This window comes from Salvelinus fontinalis, chromosome 22, assembly GCF_029448725.1.
Source record: "Salvelinus fontinalis isolate EN_2023a chromosome 22, ASM2944872v1, whole genome shotgun sequence".
Lineage (NCBI taxonomy): Eukaryota > Metazoa > Chordata > Actinopteri > Salmoniformes > Salmonidae > Salvelinus > Salvelinus fontinalis.
Genome location: NC_074686.1, coordinates 24,775,207 through 24,801,745, shown reverse-complemented (window position 1 = coordinate 24,801,745; position 26,539 = coordinate 24,775,207). Strand labels below are relative to the sequence as shown.

At 45.2% G+C, this 26,539-nt stretch overlaps 2 protein-coding genes across 2 annotated transcripts; both read right to left on the bottom strand.

Moving 5' to 3' along the window:
• Window positions 1-239: 239 nt before the first annotated feature.
• Window positions 240-3,923, bottom strand: LOC129820085 (ADP-ribosylation factor-like protein 4A). The gene is made up of 2 exons (XM_055876925.1): window positions 3,638-3,923; window positions 240-2,779 (listed from the first exon to the last, which is right to left on the bottom strand). Exon 2 carries the CDS (start codon window positions 2,655-2,657, stop codon window positions 2,046-2,048), a length of 612 nt encoding a protein of 203 aa, XP_055732900.1. The 5' UTR covers window positions 2,658-2,779; window positions 3,638-3,923; the 3' UTR covers window positions 240-2,045.
• A 798-nt stretch (window positions 3,924-4,721) lies between these two features.
• On the bottom strand, window positions 4,722-25,028 carry LOC129820083 (scinderin-like). Its single transcript, XM_055876924.1, has 16 exons — window positions 24,704-25,028; window positions 21,734-21,888; window positions 20,919-21,080; window positions 20,140-20,289; window positions 19,813-19,905; window positions 19,586-19,718; window positions 19,381-19,469; window positions 9,387-9,602; window positions 9,007-9,128; window positions 8,776-8,866; window positions 7,092-7,262; window positions 6,664-6,841; window positions 5,972-6,093; window positions 5,711-5,788; window positions 5,555-5,615; window positions 4,722-5,280 (listed from the first exon to the last, which is right to left on the bottom strand). Exons 1-16 carry the CDS (start codon window positions 24,894-24,896, stop codon window positions 5,111-5,113), a joined length of 2,184 nt encoding a protein of 727 aa, XP_055732899.1. The 5' UTR covers window positions 24,897-25,028; the 3' UTR covers window positions 4,722-5,110.
• Between the last annotated feature and the right edge of the window lie 1,511 nt (window positions 25,029-26,539).

Here is a 26,539-nt window from a genome sequence, read left to right as displayed (position 1 = left end):
CGGGAACCTATTTCATGAGCAAATATCAGTGATTTACATTTTTCCCCCCAGAATCCAATGCAGTGTGTAAATGCCATATAACTGCTGATAAGCTATGATAGAAGTGTAACTTAAATATTCTTCTTCTTCTTCCTCTGAAGATAATATTAATTACACTGTTGCCCAAGGTCTAACGTCATCTAGGAAATTATTTTCACCACTTTTTGCATGGGAGAGGAAAAAACCACTGTGATGTCATGTTATTGCATTTAATTGTTGCTTTATTCGAGTTGAACAAATTCCTACAAACAAACACATACATATGATCACCCCTCCCCCCTCACACACAGACAGAGTAAACAGGTGGACATAACTGACGGTCCAATGTGGTAACAGTGTAACAACTTTTTTTTAAACGCTTCCTTCGAAGCAATATCAATATTTGACTTCTTTTAAGTATCATAATAAACGTCATACAAAAATCTGATGACGCAAGGTCAGAAAACGGACCAATAAAGTGCATTTACTTGACTGTCCCTATGAAATATGGAAGTCCATGGGTGCGTTCCAGGTACACAAAACCTGCACAGATCTGAGATCAGATCTTTACATCATTTGGAGAACTATTTAACATCTCAGGAAGCACATCAACATGATATAACGATCCTATAAACTGCAAGGACCTGAGTAGAATGAGTGTATCTGGAACGCACCTAAAGTCTTAGGTAGGGCTGGATATGACAGCAGAAAAGGTGTATCTGGAACGCACCCAAAGTCTTAGGTAGATAGCGAAGTAGGGCTGGATCTACACTCTGGAATGCACCCAAAGTCTTAGGCAGGTACTAAGCCTGGATCTGACAGATGCCTGACACTTTTGGAGTACAGGGTCCAGAACAGACCGCTAGCCAAGCCAGGAAGGAATATTCAGATTGCTTAGCCAACTGAGCCTGGCATCAACAGAATTACATAAGACACAACCACTGACACTGACACCAATAGTGCTGAGCTGAACTAAGTTTATACCCCACCTTGACCTCACTTCACCCAAGTGACAGCAACATTAAATAGCCTAACTGCTGTAGATCCTAATCATTTATCACTGATGAAACACTAACGTTGTTACACTTACGTTTAAAAATGTCCATCTCTGTATTCTCTTCTCAGTGAATCATCATCATCATTGAGCTTATTGTGAACTATTCTCTCTAAACTTGTATACAGAGGCGCAACTTTGGTTTTAGAAGAAGGGGGGACATACTTTTTTATTTTATTTTATCCAGTCGGACAAACACTCCAAACAGTTTACCCGACTGCTCGGAGGCGTCCACATGGTCCTAAAGCACACAGTTGCCTCGTTTTGTATCACATTCCAATGTTTAAACGTTCTCAAAAATGCAATTTCAGAATGTGGGGGGGACATGTCCCCCGTTCCCAGTGAAAGTTGCGCCCCTGCTTCTAATACTGACTGATTGTAAGACTACATTTCAGAGGTCACACTAACATGACTCCTACTGCAACTTGATAGTCCTTCTTTGTGTTTTCGACGTGTAATCTCATTGTCAACAAAAGCTTTGGTAAACCTATAATTTCATTGTGTTTTCATGTTTCAAACTGATTGAACAATAGGCTACATACACTTGTAACACTTGACAGTAAAGACAGTCAAGTGTGCATTTGACTTCTCTGACACTCCAACGTTTTGATTGTTTTGTCTCTCTGGGAACTCTTGTGTGCCTCATGGTATGACGAAATACTTCCTATAAAAAGACATTAGTGTCTACTGTCCCGTGTTGCTGTGCCAAGACAGACTTACAGGCAGGCAGGCAGTCCAGCAAGCAGCTGACCCATCACTGAGTGCTCCACATCACCTGGTCAATGTATTGATAAGGAGACACCTAGCAGTATTGGTACACCATACTAGTCAACACCATATGTCCAGCTCATGGTTAACAGGTTAACACCCCGACAGATGGGTCACCGTCCATCACCATTGGTATCTCACATTAAGTCCTTGTGTAACTCCACCAACTCCGCCATGTTGGCGGTTGTGTGTGTGACCAATCCGATCATCTCTTCTTCTTCTGTTGAGCTTTCTGCGTCTTCCTCCTTTTGATGATCATGGTGTGGAGCTTCTCGAGACCTTCCTGTAGCCCCTCCCCTATGATGGCGCAGGCGGGCTGCAGGTGCCAGGGCGTTCCATTACCCAGCTCCCCTAGCGCCAGAGAGCGCTGCATCTCGTGAAGCGGCAGGGAGTTCCTCAGGTCCTGCTTGTTGGCCACCACTAGAACAGGCACCCCCTGGTTCTCTGCTAACCTTGTGATCTTATGGAGCTCCGTCTTGGCCTCCTCCAAACGCTCGGTGTCGACGGAATCCACCACAAACACGATACCGTCGGCGCACCGCGTGTATGAGCGCCACAGGGGGCGGAGCTTCTCCTGACCGCCCACGTCCCAGAAGTGGAACGCCGCCTTCCGCCAGGACTTTCCGCTAGCACTCAGGGACACTTTGATCTTCTCCGTGTTGAATCCCTTAGTGGGGACCGTGTTCACAAACTCATTGAAACGAAGGCGGTAGAGGACAGTGGTCTTCCCGGCGCAGTCCAGACCCAGGATGACAATATGGAGAGCCTGGAAGGAAGGAAGGCTGGGGAAGATCTGGTCTGATAATCCATTACCCATCTTGTTTCTCACACTTTGAGGGAGACTCAGACAGGGGAGAAGCTTGCCGCTGCTGCTTCAACAAATAATCACAAGACTGCTTTGCTCATTCCTTTTCCAGGGGGCTGTGCTGCAGCATTCACCTAGACATAAAAGAGAGAGGATACAATGTAAGCAGCTGTAAAAAGCACTCTAACAACCAACAAGAACAGCAGTCTATTGCTTTACAATTGGAGGGGCTATGCACTGTAAGTGAATATAGCCTAGGCCTATACAGTCTGTCTTTTTTCCCTTTTCTCATTGTAAGTGAATATGCTCTCTCTCTTTCTTATTCTTAAGCCTTCTACATCTTTAATATTTCGGGCCATGAGATGAATGAGAGGTAAACCAGAGGGGTGTGAAAGGAGCCTATTTGCACATGTAGCGTCTAGAGCAGCGCTCGGAGCTCGGTGGATTTCATATGTTAATTCCCATTCAGAGACAGTAGGCTATCAAAATTGAATAACAAGGACGTCGGGGTGCTCCCAACAAAATCCGACTTTAACTGTCTTCGGGTTGATGATCATTGCCGTTGGCACAAGGAATAACACTATTCTGCTCGTTGCCTGACAAATCGTAAATTGAGAGAATAATCGAAATAGGCTACATAAGATTGACTGGCTGGCCATCAAGAAACTGCACAACAGTCTTCTACCACTAACGACAAAACAAATGGGTTGACAGGCAGACAGGGGGGTTATGCCAACATGTGCTATGAAAAAACAAAACACTGAATCGAATGCGCTTTTATATGTTAGTAGGCTATTGCTAGTTTCCTATTCAATCATCTTGCACTCAATAATAGGCGGTCTAGGCAGACATTAAATGCAAACTGTCATGAAAAATTGGCGACGATGGTTTGGGTATAATCTAATTCATTCCACATATTGTACTAAACGTAATCTCTATGCATAATCTCCATGCATGGAAAAAATTATATAATTTGTAGAATGCACACCTACCTTTGTGATGTAGGCCTATGGACTTTCCAAAACATCAAATCGAAATCGTTGCAACAGGGTATCGTTTATGATCTCCTCTCTCTTGCTCACACTTTCATGTCCACACGACTACTGAGCGATAAACGTGGATATACTCCCTCTCCAATCCATTCCCGCACCACGGGTTCAACCCAGAATGTTTCTAGCGAGAGCTCTGTTTGGTTGAAGTCCCAGAGCGCTCCGTTTTCTTCTTGTCCGATTGGTGATGAGCGGTGCCTGTTGTCGTCGTCGTCCTCACGCGACACACCTCCACGCGCCACCTGTTTCTGTCACTGCTCCCCAGACGCCAGACATTGTGATGGTGGGAAATGTACATTTGAAATAACATTTCAGTGCAATCACACTGGGCACACATTGATTGAATCAACGTTGTTTCCACGTGACTTCAATGAAATTACGTTGAACCAACGTGGAATTAACGTTGAATTGATGTCTGTGCCCAATCTCACACTCAATTTACTAGTGATAGTTATGTCTCTCATTGGAAAGCCTACGTCTTTCTTTTGATATTCTAACGTGACCAAAATGACTTTTTCAGGTACTCGAATATTATAGGATATGAATTACGAGTTCATTTTCCAGGCTACACAGTAGGCCAAGATTTGAGATGAAGACAAGACACTGGAGCTAATAAATGTTTAAGACAAGACACTGGAGCTAATAAATGTTTAAGACAAGACACTGGAGCTAATAAATGTTTAAGACAAGACACTGGAGCTAATAAATGTTTAAGACAAGACACTGGAGCTAATAAATGTTTAAGACAAGACACTGGAGCTAATAAATGTTTAAGACAAGACACTGGAGCTAATAAATGTTTAAGACAAGACACGGGAGCTAATAAATGTTTAATAATGTATTAGCCCGTCTTGAATTAATTTGATTGTCCATCATGGTTAGACGTTAAGCCTGATAATTACCAGACTGATTAACGAACCATTCATGTAAGCTCGCGAGATCAGGCGGCTACGTTAGACTCGAGGACAAAAAAAAAAGAAATTCTCTTTCTCAGTGTGAGTTCATGCAAATAACTCTCGGGAAGGCGTTATGCATTTTCTATCAGAGTTTTTAATGACAAAAGCATTCAATCTTCCATACTCGCCAACACACAAATTACAAACTTCTTATTTGTATTTTTGTTTTTATAGAGCAAATAGCAATATTTAATTACAGACGTAGTCCAAATGTAAAGATCCGCATTCAAATTAACATCATATATCATACTTTTTGGTCTTTTATCTTTGGAACCAAAACAACAAAGTTGTCCAAGCAGTACACATCATCTGGGGTTAACACTAGTCCATGAAGAGCTAGCTAACCCTCCTTTCACACTAGTATTTGTAAACCCTCCACTGAATACAGAGTGAATGTTATAACTGTTATAACTGTCTAACTGTGTTATAATGGTGTTATAACTGTTGGGATTCATTGATGCTAAATCTGCAGTGTCTTCATGGTCCTGGCCATGGTGTCTGAGTCCCAGCGTGCCGCGTCCCACCCCAGGAACCACCCTGTGAAGGTGGGGGGCTCATGACCCTGCTTCACCATCACTATGGAGGTCCTCTTATCCCGACCACCCGGATCCGTCTCTATGTATGTCTTGGCTGTAAGGAAGGGAGCACATAGATGTTATCAACGGGATAAACCATAGAAAAGAGGGTGTTCACACCTCTTATATATTAAAGGTATATAAGTATATACATATATATATATTTTTTTAAATCTCATCTCATTGCTTAAATGTATGCATAAATAAGACCTTGTAGATGCCAAGTCTTGGTCATGATATGGTTTCAGTTTATATACTTAGAAACTATATATTAAACGTACTACGAAAAATAAACTACCCTATATACACACACACAAGGCAAAACTCACCTGATTTTACAGATTCAGTTCTCTCAACTTCATTGGCATCTTTGCCAATCCAGATAAACACCTATCGCAAAAAATGAACATCAATGTAGTTCAACCTCCATAGAGTTAGAAATGGCCTGAAAATTGTAATTTGAGGATATGTAACAAGCTCCATACCTGATCCCAGACATCCAACAGCATCACGTCATCCTCTGCCAGATCCTCCTGACTGAATTCCCCTGGAACCTCCTCAATCTGCAAACAGTATTTGTCATCTATCTATCTATCTATTTTAGTGTGAGTGTGAGTGTGAGTGTGAGAGAGAGAGAGAGAGAGAGAGTGAGTGTGTGAGAGAGAGAGAGAGAGAGAGAGAGAGAGAGAGAGAGAGAGAGAGAGAGAGAGAGAGAGAGAGAGTGTGTGCGTGTGTGTGGTACTCACTATGAACCTGCCAGTCTTGTTGGAGCAGGAGAACAGGCGAGGTTGTTGAGTGAGGCTCTTACTCGCCAGTCTCTCTGATGTTTGGTAGTCCTTCTTTCCCCCTAATGCTGCCCAGAGGTCCGCTACAACCAAACAAAACAAATCTGCTTGGGTTTCTTTGCATCTTGAACTTGTGATATACATTTTTAGGACGAAAAACCTCAAACTTGTCAATCTGTCTGAAGACTTTCCTTGTGTCAGTGTGTCCCCTGGTGACATTCCTGAGTACTACATCATATCTCATTTTTTTAATTTTACCTTTATTTAACTAGGCAAGTCAGCTAAGAAAAAAACATCTTATTTTCAATGACGGCCTAGGAACAGTGGGTTAACTGCCTTGTTCAGGGGCAGAACAACAGATTTTTACCTTGACAGCTCAGGGATTTGATGTTGCAACCTTCCAGTTACTAGTCCAACACTTTAACCACTAGGCTACCTGCCTCTAACCACTAGGCTACCTGCCTCTAACCACTAGGCTACCTGCGGCCCCTCATAAAGCTTCTCGGAGTAGAACTTCTGATCTAATATCAGGAACCCGTCCATATATTCTTATTCATTATGAACTAAAAAGGAAAACTAATACTACATTAGCACTCTTCTGAGACGTTTTATGAACATGAGCCCAGGCCAAGGAATCTGTATGATATTCTCACCTGGTTCCTGTCCCTCTACGATGCGTTGTGTCTGACACTTCAGCACCTGACTCAGGTACTGGGCCCCCCGCTCTTCGTCCTCGCTGGCGCCCTTACCCACCCACAGGTAGCTCCCCCCCGAGGGCAGCTTCAGCAGGTATGCGTCGTTAGAGTTCAGGCTGCCAGCCTCCACATCCACCTGCCACAACACACACACACACACAACAGACAATGCAACTGGGATCTAGTGGTGAGGAAACGCTGACCTCCAGTCTAGATGATAGGAAATGACAAATGAGCATCGTAAATGCCAATGAAAAACACTCAAATTTAGCATAATCAGTGCCTATTCACAATATAGTGTGAAAACTGCATTTATGTGTGTTTACCTTCCATCTCTGCCAATCAAACAACCATAGGTGTGTGTCTGTGTGAGAGAATATCCTAACCTCTGCGATGCGTGTGATGGTGCCCAGGTTACGTCGGACCTGGAACAGGCGTGTGGGGGCCGCAGGTGCCTGGCCTCCGATGCGTGAGGTACCACTCTTATACACGATGAGGGGCTTGGCTTTGAACAAACTCAGGAGATGGGCAGGCTCTTTTCCTTGGGAAACTCTCACCTAGGAAACCAAAAGAGAGTATTAATGCATATCAAATTTGGTACAGGAGCTCATGGATAGCAAAGCCATAGCTGGAGGGCCAGGTAGAAAACTATGCTGTAGACAACCACTGGGCACTATAACATGGCATACACAGTGGAAGATTCTCATTTGGGCAAAAAAACGTTATCTATCCTCCGTGACCCAGAAACCGATAAGTTGTCAGGTGGTGGAGGAAACTGTCAATTCGTTAGTAGGCGAACAAAGGAGTCTGCTCCCTCTTCGATGGCCTCCTTCGGCAGCGGATGCACAAGAGTGTCCTCGCGGCAGGTAGCGCAGAAGTGTTTTATAATCCGCCACACCCACTTTGAATCAGATGTGTTTTTTTCGAAGGAGAAAAACATGTACACATTTAAAAACTATACTCTACTATCTATAGTGTCCTGACTCTCTGAGGTCATTAAAGATCCCATGGCACTTATCGTAAGAGTAGGGGTGTTAACCCCGGTGTCCTGGCTAAATTCCCAATCTGGCCCTCAAACCATCATGGTCACCTAATAATCCCCAGTTTACAATTGGCTCATTCATCCCCCTCCTCTCCCCTGTAACTATTCCCCAGGTCGTTGCTGCAAATGAGAACGTGTTCTCAGTCAACTTACCTGGTAAAATAACGGTAAATAAATAAATAAATAAATAAAATGTCTGCCACATCTAGCTCCATTTGTTTTCATCACTTTACACATTTATTTGGGTATTCCACCCCTGTAAACGCATTTCGAGAGTTTGGGACTAGAAGTTGTATCTGCATTTTTGTCTAAATGTTGTTATTGACATAGCCTTGTTCTGTTCAATGTTCTCTACCTATATAGTACTCTAAATACCACAAATCATGTTGTTAATTTCAAAAGATTACAAGATAAACATCGCTGACACCATTCAAACCATTGAGGGATCAGAACTTTAATTATCTCAGAATCATCTTTTTCCACATTTAACCTTAACGTCCCAAGCTCTCGATTTGCCTGATGAGGCACGAGTGGAGAAGGAGAATCTCATTTCATACAATCGCATTTGTTTCCACGTTTCCTCTCCTCAATTACCTTTGACCTTTTTAAAAAAAGAGGTGAGGAGAGGATGGAGGAGTTAGTAAAACAAATTGAGAACCTCCCAGCGGCACCCTGTGCTAACAGTTGATCATAAAACATTGAATCAGATAATGAGATACCAACTTCACAACCAGAGAAAAGATTACATCATGCCCCGTAGGCATGGAAATTAAACCCCGATAAAACAATCAAATTAGGGAATTTAATACACTATGGGCTGGAGAGAATAACCTCTAGTATCACAATTTACAACTGTGATAAAAAAAAAGGTTTAAAACTTTCTACAGCTTTTACACATTTCCACCGAGGGCCTTCGCTCCAACAGCAGTGTGTGTGTCTTTCGGAGGGGTTGGGATAAAGCACATCCACTGGACATCTGTGGACATTGGACAATAAGAGATCCTCAACTTAATTTGGGTTAGACTTACCTGAACTGCATTCCCACCCAGAGAGCGATCGAGCTCCACAGTTAGGAAGGCAGAAGCTGTGAGCTCATCTAGAGTGCTGCTAGCCCCCTGCCTGCCACAGGAAGTATAGGGATCAATCAATTAATTAATCAATCCATCCATCCATCCATCCAACCAACCAACCAACCAACCAACCAACCAGCCAACCAATCAATCTAATTGAATATATGAGCACAGGTCTACCAGACTCACCAGGTGTAGATGACCTGTCCTCTCTTATATGTATAGAGGATGATGTAACAGTCTCCTCCATAGAACTGGCCATAGGTCTTTGGGTCGATTGGGACTCGACCACTGCTCTCCACTCTGAAGATCTAGAACATGAAACATGCATCTGGCTTGCTATTCTACTATCATTTGTTTACAATCCATGTGATTGGAATTGTCAGTTGAATAAAACACGTGACTCATTTTTAGATTAGCACATTTTCTTATTCACTGCTCTTAATTAATGCCTGTGTAATGAGGAACCTTGCCTGATACCTGAAGGCCTGTGCTAGCTCCCTGATCTATTGCTTAGACCTTAGCTCAGCGGGCTAACAGTCTTGTGGCAGTAACACATGGTTCTGTACCTGAGTGTCTCCTGTGCCGTCATCCACCATGTTATAATGGGCTGCCATGCTCTGGGACTCATGGAGTTTGGAGGCATCGAACTCCACCTGACGTATCTTTGCGATCCTCTCGGTCACAAAGACCTTCCCAAACCCCTCGCTCTGGTTTTTATCCCTCCACTCCTGGAAGAAATGCCTGAAGATGGGAGTCTCCCCACCCTCTGGAAGTACCTGGATCTGGAGATAGAGAAGAGGAGTTGTTTTTATGAATGTCAGGGTTGGGGATCAACTCTCCTTCTGTCCTGATGAAGATGGCGCCGAAGAGGATGGCTGACATTTTACGTGCTCCTAACCAATTGTGCTATTTTGTCATTCTTTTGCCTTGTTTGTAACTTATTTTTTTAAACTTATTTTGTACATGATGTTGCTGCTACCGTCTCTTATGACCGAAAATAACTTCTGGACATCAGAATAGCGATTACTCACCACGAACTGTAATATTTTTTTACCTGCCCCTGCCCCTGAACCTGAGCCTGCCTGCCATCCTGTACCTTTGCCCGTCTCTGGATTACCGACCTCTGCCTGACCTGACCCTGAGCCTGCCTGCCTTCCTGTACCTTTGCCCTTGTTGCTGTAATCAACATTGTTACTTCGACACAGTCTGCATCTGGGTCTTACCTTATCCTGATACAATCATTGGAAAATAAAATTGATGTCCTACGATTACGATTATCCTACCAACGGGACATTAAGAACTGTAATATCTTATGTTTCACCGTGTCGTGCCTGAATGACAACACGGATAATATGGAGCTGGCGGGAATTTCCATACACCGGCAGAACAGAGAAGATACGTCTGGTAAGACGAGGGGTGGGGGTGGGGGTCTTTTTGTCAATAACAGCTGGTGCGCGATGTCTAATATTAAAGAAGTTTCGAGGTATTGCGCGCCTGAGGTAGAGTACCTTAAACTGTAGACCACACTATCCACCAAAATAATTCTCATCTATATTATTTGCAGCTGTCTATTTACCACCACAGACCGATGCTGGCACTAACAACGCACTCAACCAACTCCATAAGGCCATAAGAAAACAAGAAAATAAGCACCCAGAAGCGGTGCTCCTAGTGGCCGGGGACTTTAATGCAGGCAAACTTAAATCAGTTTTACCAAATTTTGACCAGCATGTCACATGTGCAACCAGATGGGAAAAAACTCTAGACCATCATTACTCCACACACAGAGATGCATACAAAGCTCTAACCCGCCCTCCATTTGGCAAATCTGACCATAATTCTATCCTCCTGATTCCTGCTTACAAGCAAAAACTAAAGCAGGAAGTACCAGTGACTCGCTCAATACGGAAGTGGTCATATGACGCGGATGCTACGGTACAGGACTGTTTTGCTAGCCCAGACTGGAATATGTTCTGGGATTCATCCAATGGCATTGAGGAGTACACCACCTCAGTCACCGGCTTCATCAATAAGTGCATTGACGACGTCATCCCCACAGTGACTGTACGTACATATTCCAACCAGAAGCCATGGATTACAGGCAACATCCACATCTAGCTAAAGGCTAGAGCTGCCGCTTTCAAGAAGCGGGACACTAATCCCACTATGCCCTCAGACGAACCATCAAACAAGCAAAGCGTCAATACAGGATTAAGATTGAATCCTACTACACCGGCTTTGACGCTCATCGGATGTGGCAGGGCTTGAAAACAATTATGGACTACAAAGGGAAACCCAGACGTGAGCTGCACAGTGACGCGAGCCTACTAGACGAGCTAAATGCTTTTATGCTCGCTTTGAGGCAAGCAACACTGAAGCATGATTGAGAGCACCAGCTGTTCTGGATGTCTATGTGATAACGCTCTCGGTAGCCAATGTGAGCAAGACCTTTAAACAGGTCAACATTCACAAAGCCGCGGGGTCAGATGGATTACCAGGACGTGTACTCAAAGCATGCGCGGACCAAATGGCAAGTGTCTTCACTGACATTTTCAACCTCTGACTGAGTCTGTAATACCTACATGTTTCAAGCAGACTACCATATTCCCTGTGCCCAAGAAAACGAATGTAACATGCCTAAATTATTACCGCCCCGTAGCATGTTGGTAGCCATTTAACCTGTTGAGGATGGGGGCGCTGTTGAGACTATTTATGCTAATCGTGTAATTTTTGAAACGGCTTCCCACAAACTCCTTGATCGTACAATATGCATATTATTATTATTATTGGATAGAAAACAGTCTATAGTTTCTATAGGAGTTGAAATTTTGTCTCTAAGTGGAACAGAGCCCATTCTACAGCAATTTCCCTGACATGGAGTCAGATTTCAGAAATGTTGGCCACTGTTCTGGAGTCAGTTAAAAGGGCACTGTTATTGCTATGACTATACGGACACTGCTTACGTCTTCCCCTGGATGCCTTTACGTGATGACGATTTCAATGGGGTCGATTGCGCGTTCACAGGCACTATAAATTAAAAAACCCTGTAGCTAGCAAGTCTTTTCTTGGTGCGTAACGCGCGTGGAGGACACCGACCCGCTCCTGTTCCAAGCGTTAGTTTAGCCTGTTATATTTCTCCGGTCATCTTTTTACTCGTTATAGGAGTTAAAAACATCATAAGGTAGTTAATTCTAAAGCGTTTTATAGCAATTTATATCCGTTTAGTGCGATTTTGGGACATTTATTTTTGAAACGCTGTGAATAGCTGGGCACGCATTTCAGTTCATCCCGAACGCAGTTGGCATTTCCACATGGCAAGAGGACAGCTTTCCACTAAAAGACGATTACTCCCAAGAAAGGATCCTTTGCCCAAGATACTGATGGAAGAACAGCTCAAAGTAGGACATTTTTATTATGATAAATCGTGTTTCTGTCGAAAAATTTTAGTGGCTTAGGACGCCATGTTTTTTGACGTAGCTTCGCTTGGCGCAAACTGTATTGAAAAGTAAGGATAAATTAAAAAATGTAATTCCGCAATTGTATTAAGAATTAAATTGTCTATCAATCCCTGTCCACCCTATATTTTTTAGTCACGTTTATGAGTATTTATGTATAAGAGTAGATCACTGTCTAAGTGGCGCAAGGACATTTTCTGACCAGCTGAGCTACATTTCACATTGTCTAACCATGATTTTGGTGGCTAAATATAAACATTTTCGATCAAACTCTATATGGATTGTGTAATATGATGTTACAGGAGTGTCATCTGAAGAATTCTGAGAAGGTTAGTGAAAAAATTAATATATTTTTGGCGATGTTGACGTTATCGCCCACTTTGGCTAGAATCAATGCTGGGCTGCTATGTGCTATGTGCTATGCTAATATAACGATTTATTGTGTTTTCGCTGTAAGACACTTAGAAAATCTGAAATATTGTCTGTATTCACAGGATCTGTGTCTTTCGATTAGTGTATGCTGTGTATTTTTACGAAACGTTTGATGATTAGTGTAACGAGTATTACCGAAGGTGGCCTTCCTTCCTGTTCGAGTGGCGCTCGGCGGTCGTCGTCGCCGGTCTACTAGCTGCCACCGATCCTTTTTTCCTTTTCGTTTGGTTTTGTCTAATTGATTTCACCTGTTTATTGTTTGGTTGTTAGGGTGGGGTTATTTAAGTTCGTTTAGCCCGTTTATGTTTGTGCGGGCTTGTTTTTCTGTTTGTATGTTGAGGTTGCTATTTTTCATTGGGGTTTTCCACAGACTGGATTTATGTTTCCAGTTTTGGACTTTATTCAAGTTGGAGTTGTACGCCAATGTTTTTTGACGTTACCAGTTGTATTTCTGGTTGGACATTAAAAAGTGGTTTTTCCCCGTTACCTTTGCTCTCTGCGCCTGACTCCTTACCTTTGTCGTCATCGAGCGTAACAGAAGCCCGCACCATACAATGGAGCCAGCAGGAGCAGCGACCACCCCTCTCCCCACGATGGAGGAGAGAGTCCTTCATCACACGTCCATCCTTCATCGCATTGGATCAGCAATGGATCTTATGATGGAGAGGATGGATCGTTGGGAGAGGAGTGGTCTCCCTACAAACCCACCTACCCTCCCTCCAGCACCATTACCATCTCCTCCAGCGGGACCCGGTACCAGCGCGTTGCGTATTACGCCTCCTAGCCAGTACGATGGAGCGGCGGCGGGGTGCCAGGGATTCCTGCTACAATTAGACCTGTACCTGGCCACCGTTCGACCGGCTCCCTCGGATGAGGAGAGCGTGAGTGTCCTCGTCTCCTGCCTGACGGGTAGAGCCCTAGAGTGGGCCAATGCGGTTTGGAACGGGGCCGACTCAGCGAGGGGCCACTACCCGGAGTTCACCCGCCGTTTTCGGGCCGTGTTCGATCACCCTCCAGATGGCCGAGCGGCGGGTGAGAGATTGTTCTATCTACGACAGGGGACGAGGAGCGCGCAGGACTTCGCGCTGGATTTCCGGACCTTGGCTGCTGGAGCAGGATGGAACGACAGGGCCCTGATAGACCATTACAGGTGTAGCCTGAGAGAGGACGTCCGCAGAGAGCTGGCTTGTCGGGACACTACGCTAAGTTTGGATGAACTAATAGACATGTCTATCCGGTTAGACCATCTGCTAGCTGCTCGCGGACGTTCTGAAAGGGTCCTGTCCGTTCCATCTCCTGACCCTCCTGCTCCCATCCCGATGGAGCTAGGAGGGGCAGCATCTAGGGAGATCGGAGGAGGCTCCTCCTGTACCAGTTGTGGCCGAAGAGGGCACACTTCCGGTCGGTGCTGGAGGAGTTCATCTGGGAATAGAGAGGGCAGGCAGAACACTCCTCGGTCACCTCAGGTGAGTCAGCACCACACTCTCCCAGAGCTTCCTGTTGGTCACATGTTTTTGTTAATATGCTTCCTTAAATTTTTTCCCTCTCTCCAGCATAAGGCGCTAGTCGATTCAGGCGCAGCTGGGAATTTTATAGATCGCGGACTCGCTCAGAGGTTGAGGATTCCGTTAGTTAAGGTTGACCCCCCTTTTCCTGTGCATTCTTTAGATAGTCGACCGTTAGGGTCAGGCCTGGTCAGGGAGTCCACAATTCCTTTGGAGATGATTACGCAGGGGAATCATAAGGAACGGATTAGTCTGTTTCTTATCGATTCACCTGCGTTTCCGGTGGTGCTGGGAATTCCTTGGCTGGCTATTCACAATCCGACGATTTCGTGGAAACAGGGAGCTCTACAGGGGTGGTCTGATGAGTGTTCAGGCAGGTGTGTAGGAGTTTCCATCGGTGCGACAACGGTGGAGAGTCCAGACCAGGTTTCCACCGTGCGCATTCCCGCTGAGTATGCCGATTTGGCTATCGCCTTCAGTAAAAAGAAGGCGACCCAATTACCTCCCCATCGACAGGGGGATTGCGTGATAAACCTCCAGGTAAACGCTGCACTTCCCAGGAGTCATGTGTATCCTTTGTCCCAGGAGGAGACGTTGGCTATGGAGACATATGTCACGGAAGCTCTGGGACAAGGATTCATTCGGCCCTCCATGTCACCCGTCTCTTCGAGTTTCTTTTTTGTGAAGAAAAAGGATGGTGGGTTGCGTCCGTGTATTGATTATCGAGGTCTCAATTCCATCACGGTGGGTTTTAGTTACCCACTACCTCTCATCGCTACGGCGATGGAATCATTCCACGGAGCACGGTTCTTCACGAAACTGGATCTCAGGAGCGCGTATAATCTGGTGCGTATTCGGGAGGGAGATGAGTGGAAAACCGCGTTTAGTACTACATCGGGCCATTATGAGTACCTCGTCATGCCGTACGGGTTAAAGAATGCTCCAGCTGTCTTTCAATCCTTTGTTGACGAGATTCTCAGAGACCTGCACGGACAGGGTGTGGTGGTGTATATTGACGATATTTTGATCTACTCCGCTACACGCGCCGCGCATGTGTCTCTGGTGCGCAAGGTTCTTGGGCGACTGCTGGAGCATGACTTGTACGTGAAGGCGGAGAAATGTGAGTTTTCTAAACAAGCCGTTTCCTTCCTGGGTTACCGCATTTCCAGCTCGGGGGTGGATATAGGGGGTGACCGCGTAAAAGCCGTGCGTAATTGGCCGACTCCGACCACGGTAAAAGAGGTGCAGCGGTTCTTAGGGTTTGCCAATTACTACCGGAGGTTTATCCGGGGTTTTGGTCAGGTAGCAGCCCCTATTACCTCACTCCTGAAGGGGGGGCCGGTGCGTTTGCAGTGGTCGGCAGAGGCAGACAGGGCCTTCTGTAGGTTGAAGGTGCTGTTTACCGAGGCGCCAGTGTTGGCGCATCCGGACCCTTCTTTGGCGTTTATAGTAGAGGTGGACGCATCCGAGGCTGGGGTTGGAGCGGTGCTCTCACAGCGCTCGGGTGTGCCACCAAAACTCCGCCCTTGTGCTTTTTTTTCGAAAAAACTTGGGCCAGCGGAGCGGAATTATGATGTGGGGGATAGGGAGTTGTTGGCTATGGTTAAGGCCTTGAAGGTGTGGAGACACTGGCTTGAGGGGGCTAAGCACCCTTTCCTCATCTGGACTGACCACCGTAACCTGGAGTATATTCGATCAGCTAAGAGACTGAATCCGCGTCAGGCAAGGTGGGCCATGTATTTCACCAGATTTCGTTTTACTATCTCGTATCGACCAGGTTCCCTGAATACTAAGGCCGACGCGCTGTCTCGCCTCTATGACTCAGAGGAGCGGTCCATCGATCCTACTCCCATCATTCCGGCGGCCAAGTTGGTGGCACCGATAGTATGGGAGGTGGACGCGGACATCGAGCGGGCGTTAAGGGAGGAACCTGCGCCTCCACAGTGCCCGGAGGGGCGTAGGTATGTACCGCTCGCTGTTCGTGATCAATTGATTCGATGGGCTCATGGTATACTCTCGTCGGGTCACCCGGGTATTTCGAGGACAGTGCGAGGTCTTAGGGGGAAGTACTGGTGGCCCACCTTGGAGAAGGATGTGCGATTCTATGTCTCTTCCTGTTCGGTGTGCGCTCAGAGTAAGGCTCCTAGGCACCTGCCTCGAGGGAAGTTACAACCCCTCCCCGTTCCACAACGGCCGTGGTCCCATCTTTCGGTAGATTTTCTGACTGACTTACCTCCATCTCAGGGGAACACTACGATCCTGGTCGTTGTGGATCGGTTCTCTAAGTCCTGCCGTCTTATCCCGTTGCCCGGTCTCCCTACGGCCCTGCAGACTGCGGAGGCATTATTTACCCATGTCTTCCGGCATTACGGGGTGCCCGAGGATATTGTTTCTGATCGGGGTCCCCAGTTCACTTCCAGAGTATGGAAGGCGTTTATGGAGCATTTGGGGGTCTCGGTCAGCCTTACATCGGGGTATCACCCGGAGAGTAATGGGCAGGTGGAGAGAGTGAACCAGGAGGTGGGTAGGTTTCTGCGGTCGTATTGCCAGGACCGGCCAGGGGAGTGGTCAAGATACATCCCTTGGGCAGAGATTGCTCAGAACTCACTAAGCCACTCCTCTACCAACATGTCACCATTTGAGTGTGTGTTGGGGTATCAGCCGGTTCTGGCACCATGGCATCAGAGTCAGACCGAGGCTCCTGCGGTGGAGGAGTGGGTACAGCGCTCTAAGGAGACTTGGAGAGCCGTCCAGGAGTCTCTGCGTCAGGCGAGTAGACGGCAGAAGAAGAGCGCTGACCGTCACCGCAGTGAGGCCCCCGTGTTTGCACCGGGGGATAGGGTCTGGCTCTCGACCCGAAACCTGCCCCTCCGCCTGCCCTGCCGGAAGCTGGGTCCGCAGTGTGTAGGGCCATTTAAAGTCCTGAGGAGAATAAATGAGGTGTGTTACCGATTGTTACTTCCTTCTTATTATCGTATTAACCCCTCATTTCATGTGTCTCTCCTCAGGCCGGTGGTAGCTGGTCCAATGCAGGAAGGTGAGGTGCCGGAGGTCCCTCCACCCCCTCTGGATATAGAGGGGTCCCCGGCGTACAGGATAAGGTCTATTCTGGATTCCAGACGTCGGGTGGGGGGCCTTCAGTACCTCGTGGACTGGGAGGGGTACGGTCCGGAGGAGAGGTGCTGGGTCCCGGTGGGGGATATATTGGATCCATCTATGCTGAGAGAGTTCCATCGCCTCCATCCGGATCGCCCTGCGCCTCGGCCCCCGGGTCGTCCTCGAGGCCGGCGTCGGCGCGCTGCGGGAGCTGCGCGTCAGGAGGGGGGTACTGTAACGAGTATTACCGAAGGTGGCCTTCCTTCCTGTTCGAGTGGCGCTCGGCGGTCGTCGTCGCCGGTCTACTAGCTGCCACCGATCCTTTTTTCCTTTTCGTTTGGTTTTGTCTAATTGATTTCACCTGTTTATTGTTTGGTTGTTAGGGTGGGGTTATTTAAGTTCGTTTAGCCCGTTTATGTTTGTGCGGGCTTGTTTCTCTGTTTGTATGTTGAGGTTGCTATTTTTCATTGGGGTTTTCCACAGACTGGATTTATGTTTCCAGTTTTGGACTTTATTCAAGTTGGAGTTGTACGCCAATGTTTTTTGACGTTACCAGTTGTATTTCTGGTTGGACATTAAAAAGTGTTTTTTCCCCGTTACCTTTGCTCTCTGCGCCTGACTCCTTACCTTTGTCCTCATCGAGCGTAACAATTAGTAAGTAGGTAAACACGTTGCTCATAGTAATTATTCTAGTCCATTTGTGACGGTGGGTGCAATTGTAACCTATGCCATCTACCTGAAATATGCACTTTTTTCTAACAAAACCTATCCCATACCATAAATATGTTATCAGACTGTCATCTGATGAGTTTTTTTCTTGGTTAGGGGCTATAAATATCTTAGTTTAGCCGAATTGGTGATAGCTACTGGTGTTGGTGGACAAATAAAAGATGGTGGATTATGCTAATGTGTTTTTAGGTAATAGATGTACATCTTTACATATTGTGTCTTCCCTGTAAAACATTTTAAAAATCGGACATGTTGACTGGATTCACAAGATCTGTGTCTTTCATTAGCTGTATTGGACTTTAATGTGTGAAAGTTAAATATTTTAAAAAAATATTTTTTTTGAATTTCGCGGCACTGGTTTTTCAGTGGGGGGGGGGGGGTGTGCCGCTAGCGGCACGCTCATCCTAGACAGGTTAAGTGCTTTGAAAGGCTGGTCATGGCTCACATCAACAGCATCCTCCTGGATACCCTAGACCCACTCCAATTTGCATACCGCCCCAACAGATCCACAGATGACGCAATCTCACTCGCACTCCACACTGCCCTTTCCCACCTGGACAAAAGGAACACCTGTGTGAGAATTATTCTGTTCACTGACTACAGCTCAGCGTTCAACACCATAGTGCCCACGAAGCTCATCACTAAGCTGAGGACCCAGGGACTAAGCACCTCCCTCTGCAACTGGATCCTGGACTTCCTGAAGGGCCGTCCCCAGGTGGTTAGAGTAGACAACAACACGACTGCCATGCTGGTCCTCAAGACTGGGGTCCCTCAGGGGTGTGTACTTAGTCCTTTCCTGTACTCCCTGTTCACCCACGACTACGTGGCCAAACACGACTCCAACACCATCATTAAGTTTGCTGATGACACAACAATGGTAGGCCTGATCACGGACAACGATGAGACAGCCTATAGGGAGGAGGTCAGAGAACTGGCAGTGTGGTCAGAGAACTGGCAGTGTGGTCAGTGAGGTCAGAGAACTGCCCCCCCCCCCCCCCCATTTGTTTTGTACACTGCTGCTACTCGCTGCTTCTTATCTATGCATAGCCACTTCACCCCTACCTACATGTACAAATTATTATTTACTTTAGTTCATTTGGTAAATATTTTCTTAACTCTTCTTGAACTGCACTGTTGGTTAAGGGCTTGTAAGTAAGCATTTCACGGTAAGGTCTAGACTTGTTGAATTCGGTGCATGTGACACATAAAGTTTGATTTGATATGATCAGTTTAGCAGGTCATGAACTGACATAGACTGATATTTGAGTCACGAGTTGATCCAATCAAATGATCCAACCAAAGCAATTATGACTGACGCTATATGGATGATAATGAGCATGAACCTGTGTGTTAGCTGGGTGGCCCATCTGCTTGATGAAGCCCTCAGCAGTCTTCATGGCAGTCTTCCTTTCGCTCGGGTTGGCGTTACGGCCTTTATGGGTGATGATGGATGATTCATGCAGAAGAAGAGGTACAAAAAAGATGGGAGGTACTAAAGGATGAATTTAGATGGTCAAGATAAGCATGTGTAGCAGTTTAAATATGTACCTTTCCAGACAAAGATCATCCTGCTCTTCCCGTGGTCCAGGATGAAGCACTCGTCAGACAGCAGATGGCTCTGAGAGAACGGGTTCTCCTCTGAGACCAGGGTCACCTGCATTTCTCCGGACGCATCAGATACCTGAAAGGAACAACAGCGAGATGAGTGTGTGTGTGTGTGTGAGTGAGTGAGTGAGTGAGTGTGTGTTAGAGTGTGTATAGACTGTGTACCATACCATGTAGAGTTTGGCCATTTTCCTGTTGGAGATATCTGCCATCATATCGTCATTGTCATCACCTTCTGGTAGATCTGGCTTGTTGCCAAGTACCTGTTAAGGTTGACCGGTAAAAACACAAAGACAAAAAAGACTAAGATAATATTGACTTGTGTTAATGGAGATAGCAAAATGATAGTGTACATAAGTGGATTATTTAACTGTCATACAGTTAAGTGCCTGCAGTAATTCGCGATTAATGTCCATTCAAGAGTGCAAATTCTAGACTAGGGAATGAAAGTTCAATATTGTGGTTGTAAAAATACATATTGAATTAGCATCTGTCACCTCAGTTAACTCAGGCGGCTCGCTCCACTCTTCCACGACAACCAGCTTTGCTCGGCCATTCCTCTCATTGTCACGGATACTGGCAGCCACCTGTGCTGCCTTGAGGCGCTCAAATTTGTTGCACTCTGAACCGCACCACTGGTAGATAACCTATAGACAGGTAACAGGTACGGTTCATTTGAAAGAAGGTTGTTGCTCACTTTATCAAGTTCCAGGTGCATACAGGCGTTTAGCTTCGAGGGATAACTCACATTATGCTGGGGCAAGCAGATGACCCCGGTTCTAACCCAGTGGGTCACTGTTATGTGGCAATACATCCTGATTTCAGGCAATATTCAAATAAGAGAACAGTACAGCTTTTGGATTTAGTTTGGTAAACATTAGGATACCTTGTATATCAAATGATCTGATACATAAACCCACCTCAAGTCAACATACCGTAGGCCTACATATATTTAAGAAGAACTCAAGCTGAACAGTTAATATTTGACTTTCAACAGAATTTGAAGTTTGTCTGGACAATGTGTCTGTTTTCTCAGGAAGGTGACAGTCAAACAAATGAACTGTTGTTACAGGGTCACTAAGTGCACTACCATCTGTGCCATACAAGTGGCAGAGGCAGTGTTCCCAACATAGACTATATCATTGATACATGTTCTATATCTATATGGTAAACTCTCACATAGAGGGAGGCTAAAGTACAATCTACTGATCTGTCGATCCATCGATGAGTCAATTAGTCAATCAGTAGATCAATTAATCAATCAATCAAATCTTACTGCACCAAGGTCCACGATGAAGCAGTCCCCTCTGTTGAAGCTGGACCAGTTGAGGGTAACCTCAGTTGCCCTGACGACGCGGCGACCTTTGATATGGAATAGTCTCAGAGCTGACAGGTCGTTGGTGACCACGTGATGGAACCCAGAGGCCACGCCTCCGGCCTAGAATAGAACAGGGTAGAATAGAATTAAATGGAGTAGATCAGGATAAAATTGAATACTTCATTGCCCTCAAGAGGGAATTTGTCCTGCTCAGTTTTAAAGCAATACAAGATGTAGATGTACATAGCATACATCACATACAACACAAGATACACAGTTACATAGTGCCCAACACAAACATCCCTGAAACAACATATAAAAGGCAATATCAGAGCCTATGAGTACCCTGTGAGGTTGAACAAGGTTAGAATGTCAAGTAGTTCCTTCTAGTGATTGGGTAATATTAAGGAAAATTAAGAAAGGTTCAGAACCAAGAAAAACAAACAATGTGAGGATCACGCATAACTGTTTTTCCTTTTCATCTGCACACCAGGTTCCTTTACCATCCCATGAGTCAGTGTTGCTGCCCATGGCTAGGGCCAAACAAAACGTTACGACAAGTGTTCATTTAATAGCAGACCTCCAGCGTATGATGCCCAGGGTCTGAAATGTGGCAAATGGAATGAATGTTCACTGCTAAAAATAAGGGTGCTTTTTGGTTCAATATAACACCATATCTTCTAGTAGTAAATAGCAGTAAGACAGATACAGGAACAAATATAATATTAGTGAAATAAACTGAAATAAAATGCATCAGTAAGACAATACTGTACTTTATATGTGATGCCTCCCTTGAAGTAACGTGTGAAGGCGGTGGACTCGAACCCCTGCAGTTCTCTGTACTGGACAGGCTTCCCTCCTAGGAAATCATCCAGCTGAACAGTGAAGATGGCCGCCGCCGTGCTCTCGTCCTGGCTGCACTCCTTACCTAAGGAGAGAACATGAGTGGTACAGTACTTAAATACAATATGATAAATGTTAGCATGAAATGAGAGAGTATTCAAGTTTAGACAAAGGAACTTAAGCACAATGTTCATTCTTATGAGTCAAACTGCCTAGCTGATGTTATCACTGTGATGTTCATAGTATGCTTTATCTTCACACTGTGTGGCGTGGGCCTGTTTGTTCACATCTTTTTTGTCACCCTTGAAGACGGCTTGGCAACAATAATCACACTGGTGATGCAGTTTTCATATTTTCACTCTCAAACAGAATCTAACAGCCTTGCGTGTTGCCATTGTACATTTCTGGGTGACTGCTGCTGCTGCACAATACAACAGTGGTTTAACACCTATCTCAAGGCCATCAGACTGTTAAACAGCCATCACTAACACAGAGATGCTGGTGCCTGGGTACAGACTTGATATCATTAGCCACTTGAATAAATGGATCACTAGTCACTTTCATAATGGCACTTTAATAATGGTTACATATCTTGTATTAGTCATCTCATATGTTTATATTATATTTTATACCATCTATTGCATCTTGCCTATGCCGCTCTGTCATTGCTCATCCATATATTTGTATGTATATATTCTTATTCCATTCCTTTACTTAGATTTGTTTTTATTAGGTAGTTGTTGTGGAATTGTGGGAATACATGTTAGATATTGCTTCTCTGTTGGAAATAAAGGCACAAGCATTTCGCTACAGTCGCAATAACATCTGCTAACCATGTGTATGTGACCAATACAATTGGATTTGATTTGAGGAGCTGGAACCCTGTAAGTGGTACCTTGTAGGCCTGATGAGGTAGGTAAACAGTCCGAGTCATACCTACTATGTTGGTGTGACTAACATAGTTAAACATTAGCTAGCAGTCTATAACATGTTGCCATTCTAATTTAGTGAGTGACTGGATGAAGGAACTGAGGGAAAAATTAAAGCCCATAGCAGCAAGCATAATGTGAAGGAAACCCTTTGGAGGTCCATTCGCGTGTTTAGTGGTTAATGGTTGGGCGGGGGGGGGGGGGGGGGGGGGGGGGGGGGGTGCATGATGGAGGAAAGGAAAGAGGAAGGGTGGGAGAGAGAGAGACATAAAAATATATGATTATGTGTCAAGGAAGGAAGCTGGAGTTACAGATCAGCAGCATTGACTTGTATGGTTCAGTAGTTCCACCACGAAACTGACAGTACCTTCAGGTACAATGTGTCTACTCTGAGACAGCTGAACAGAGAAGTTACTCAAAGGTTAATGAAAGGCTTGATCGTTTCCCATATTACGTGTGGAACGAGGACTGATAAAGTTTACGACCTCTGCTGAGAATGACCTTATCTTATCCAGGAAGATTCATGATAGTCAATCACCCCACCCAGATAGTCACTTTCATTTTTTACTTCAGGCAAAAAAACTGTATTCAGCTCAGCTGATGACAAGATCGGCTGACTTGCTTCTGCTTTACTTCTCTGTACACTAAGACAACAGCACCTTGAGACCTCACAGTTGTGAAACGTTATGAAACGTCACTCACACACAGGGATGGAAATTAAGCTAGCCCATTATTAACCCGTTGCCAGTACTTTTCAGACAGGGCTAGTACAAAATGTGCCCAACTAGCTACCCGGCTATTGACATTTTGTCTTTTCAAATATCGCATGGCACATTTTTTTTAGCCCCGGGCTCTTACAAAGGCCTTGAGGCCTATATATAAAGCTTAATAAAGAGCAGTTATACTAGCAAGAAAAGCATGCAGGGTTCTTATTTTTTCTCTCATGTTATTCAATTGTTACCATGCACCTGCAAAAGAGTGCCTTTTGAATTTTTAGACTGCTTGAATTTTTAGACGGCAGTGCCCAAAATCCTTATGTTCCATCCCTGCTCACATACGATCATCCACAAAGAGCAGAGGCATTCTACTATTAGGTTGACATTGGGTCTTTCAGGGGAGGTGCAGGACAGCAATGCCAAATAATAGTGATTATTTAATCCATTTCTAAACTATCTTTCTCAACATTATCAGCATCTCATATCTGCATTTGTGGTGTCAAGCTAAACCATCTATCTTGTTCTGTCTTGTAATTGTAACGTCCTGACCAGAGTTCTTATGTGTTTTGCTTGTTTAGTGTTGGTCAGGACGTGAGCTGGGTGGGAATTCTATGTTGTGGGTCTAGTTCGTCTGTTTCTGTGTTCAGCCTAATATGGTTTTCAATCAGAGACAGCTGTCAATTGTTGTCCCTGATTGAGAATCATATATAGGTGGCTTGTTTTGTGTTGGGGATTTTGGGTGGTTGTTTCCTGTCTCTGTGTTTGTGTTCTGCACCAGATAGGACTGTTTTTTCACGTTTGTTGTTTTGTATTGTTGTAAGTGTTCACAGTTTATTATATTAAACATGTTGAACCTAACTGTGCTGCATTTTGGTCCTCTCCTTCATCCCAGGAAGAAAGCCGTTACAGTAATGTACAACCTGTTCTTCTCTTATATGAATACATCTACTCAGATATGATCCTATGATGAAGGGAATGTGTTATAACACTGTTAGTATATTATGTCCTTTGATGCTAAGTTATTTTAGCTATTGCCAATGTATGTATTAATGTTAATGAGAAGGTTCTGAGAATATTATGCCATGGATTTCAGCCTGTAGCTATAAAACTTGAACGTCTACGAAGCACTCCCCAAATGTATTCACGTTAATCTCCAAGGATTCATAACCCTCCGTCAGTAAACAAATCATCCAGCGTGTGACATGTTGTGTGGAAGAGCCTGAGGAAACACACTCGCTCATTCACTCCAACTCACCCAGCCAGAAGTGCAGGTCGTAGAAGCAGCTATCCCGCTGTTTGACGGTGTGGAGAACCACGTACGCGTCCCCAACATAGAAGTTCCCGTGCAGGTTCTCAGGCACAGCGACCAGCTCAATCTTCTCTATCCTCCATATCTGGAGACCGGCTGCCCTGCCTGCCTTGTCAAACTCCCTGTGGTAGAGCACCATGGTTCCTCTGGTTGTCTGGTGGCAGAAGGGCGACGGCTGGATGTGGATCCCTGGTGTGGTGAGAAGAGTATGGGGTGAGAGCGAGGCACAGACTGCTGCTCTGTTCTCTGTCTGGTCCAGGGAAGGAGTGAGTCAATAGCAGCAGTGTGCAGGGCTCTAAGGCTGAGGTTGAGGCTGAGAGGGGGTGGGTGTGTCTTAGAGGCTGCCAAAGTACACACACAATGCGTACGCGCACATACACACACACACACACACATACACCTACATATTACTGTCTCTATCCATGCTCAATATTTCCAATATTCCCTTGGAAAAGCGCTCAGAGTAAAGGTTCTGCTATAATAACTTTATTACATCATAATATTAGGCTTCAAATAACTTGCATTCAGATCAGGTCAACAGAGATGTTTATCTTGTAGTTTCAACAGAGCTCAGCAAATGAAATCCAATTATATTTATCACATGCGCCGAATACAACATGTGTAGACCTTACCGTAAAATGCTTACTTACAAACCCTTAACCAACAATGCAGTTTAAGAAATAGAGTTAAGTAAATATTTACTAAATAAACGAAGTAAAACATTTCATAAAAAGTAACACAATAAAATTACATAACAATAACGAGGCCATATATACAGGGGGTACCGGTACAGAGTCAATGTGCGGGGGTTCAGGTTAGTCGAGGTAATTTGACCTGTTCACTGGATGTGCTACCTTGTCCCGGATCTGCTGTTTTGGACTCTCTCTCTACCACACCTGCTGTCTCTAACTCTGAATGATCGACTATGAAAGCAAACTGACATTTACTCCTGAGGTGCTGACCTGTTGCACCCTCTACAACCACTTTGATTATTATTATCTGACCCTGCTGGTCATCTATGAACGTTTGAACTTCTTGGCCATGTCCTGTTATAATCTCCACACAGCACAGCCAGAAGAGGACTGCCCACCTCTCAGAGCCTGGTTCCTCTCTAGGTTGCTTCCTAGGTTCTGGCCTTTCTAGGTTGTTTTTGCTTCTACACCTGCATTGCTTGCTGTTTGGGGTTTTAGGCTGGGTTCCGGTGCAGCACTTTGTGACATCGGCTGACGTAAAAAGGGCTTTATAAATACATTTGATTGATTGACACTTGTAAGTAGGGGTAAAGTGACAATGTATAGATAATTAACAGCGAGTTGCAGCAGTGTAAAAACAATGGGGTCAAGGTAAATAGTCCAGGTGGCCATTTGATTCATTGTTCAGCAGTTGGAGGTAGAAGCTGTTAAGAAGCCTTTTGGACCTAGACTTGGCGCTTCGGTACCGCTTGCCATGGTGTAGCAGAGAGAACAGTCTATGACGTGGGTGACTGGAGTCTTTGACAATTTTTGGGGCTTTCCTCGGATGCCGCCTAGTATATAGATCCTGGATGGCAGGAAGCTTTGCCCTAGTGATGTATTGGGCCATACGCATTACCCTCTGTAGCGCCTTACGGTCGGATGCCGAGCAGTTGCCATACCCGGCGGGGATGCAACCGGTCAGGATGCTCTCGGTGGTGCAGCTGTAGAACTTTTTAGGATCTGGGGACCCATTCCAAATCATTTCAGTCTCCCCCGGGGGAAAATGTTTTGTCGTACCCTCTTCATGACTGTTTTGGTGTGTTTGGAC

Excerpts from the sequence above, each read along its gene's own strand:
- LOC129820083 (XM_055876924.1), bottom strand. The coding sequence starts at position 24,896 with ATGGTGCTCTACCACAGGGAGTTTGACAAGGCAGGCAGGGCAGCCGGT. Across the intron at positions 19,906-20,139 it reads AGCCGCCTGAGTTAACTGAG|GTACTTGGCAACAAGCCAGA; the intron begins GTGACAGATGCT and ends CAACCTTAACAG. Across the intron at positions 8,867-9,006 it reads GGACAGGTCATCTACACCTG|GCAGGGGGCTAGCAGCACTC; the intron begins GTGAGTCTGGTA and ends TTCCTGTGGCAG.
- LOC129820085 (XM_055876925.1), bottom strand. The coding sequence starts at position 2,657 with ATGGGTAATGGATTATCAGACCAGATCTTCCCCAGCCTTCCTTCCTTC.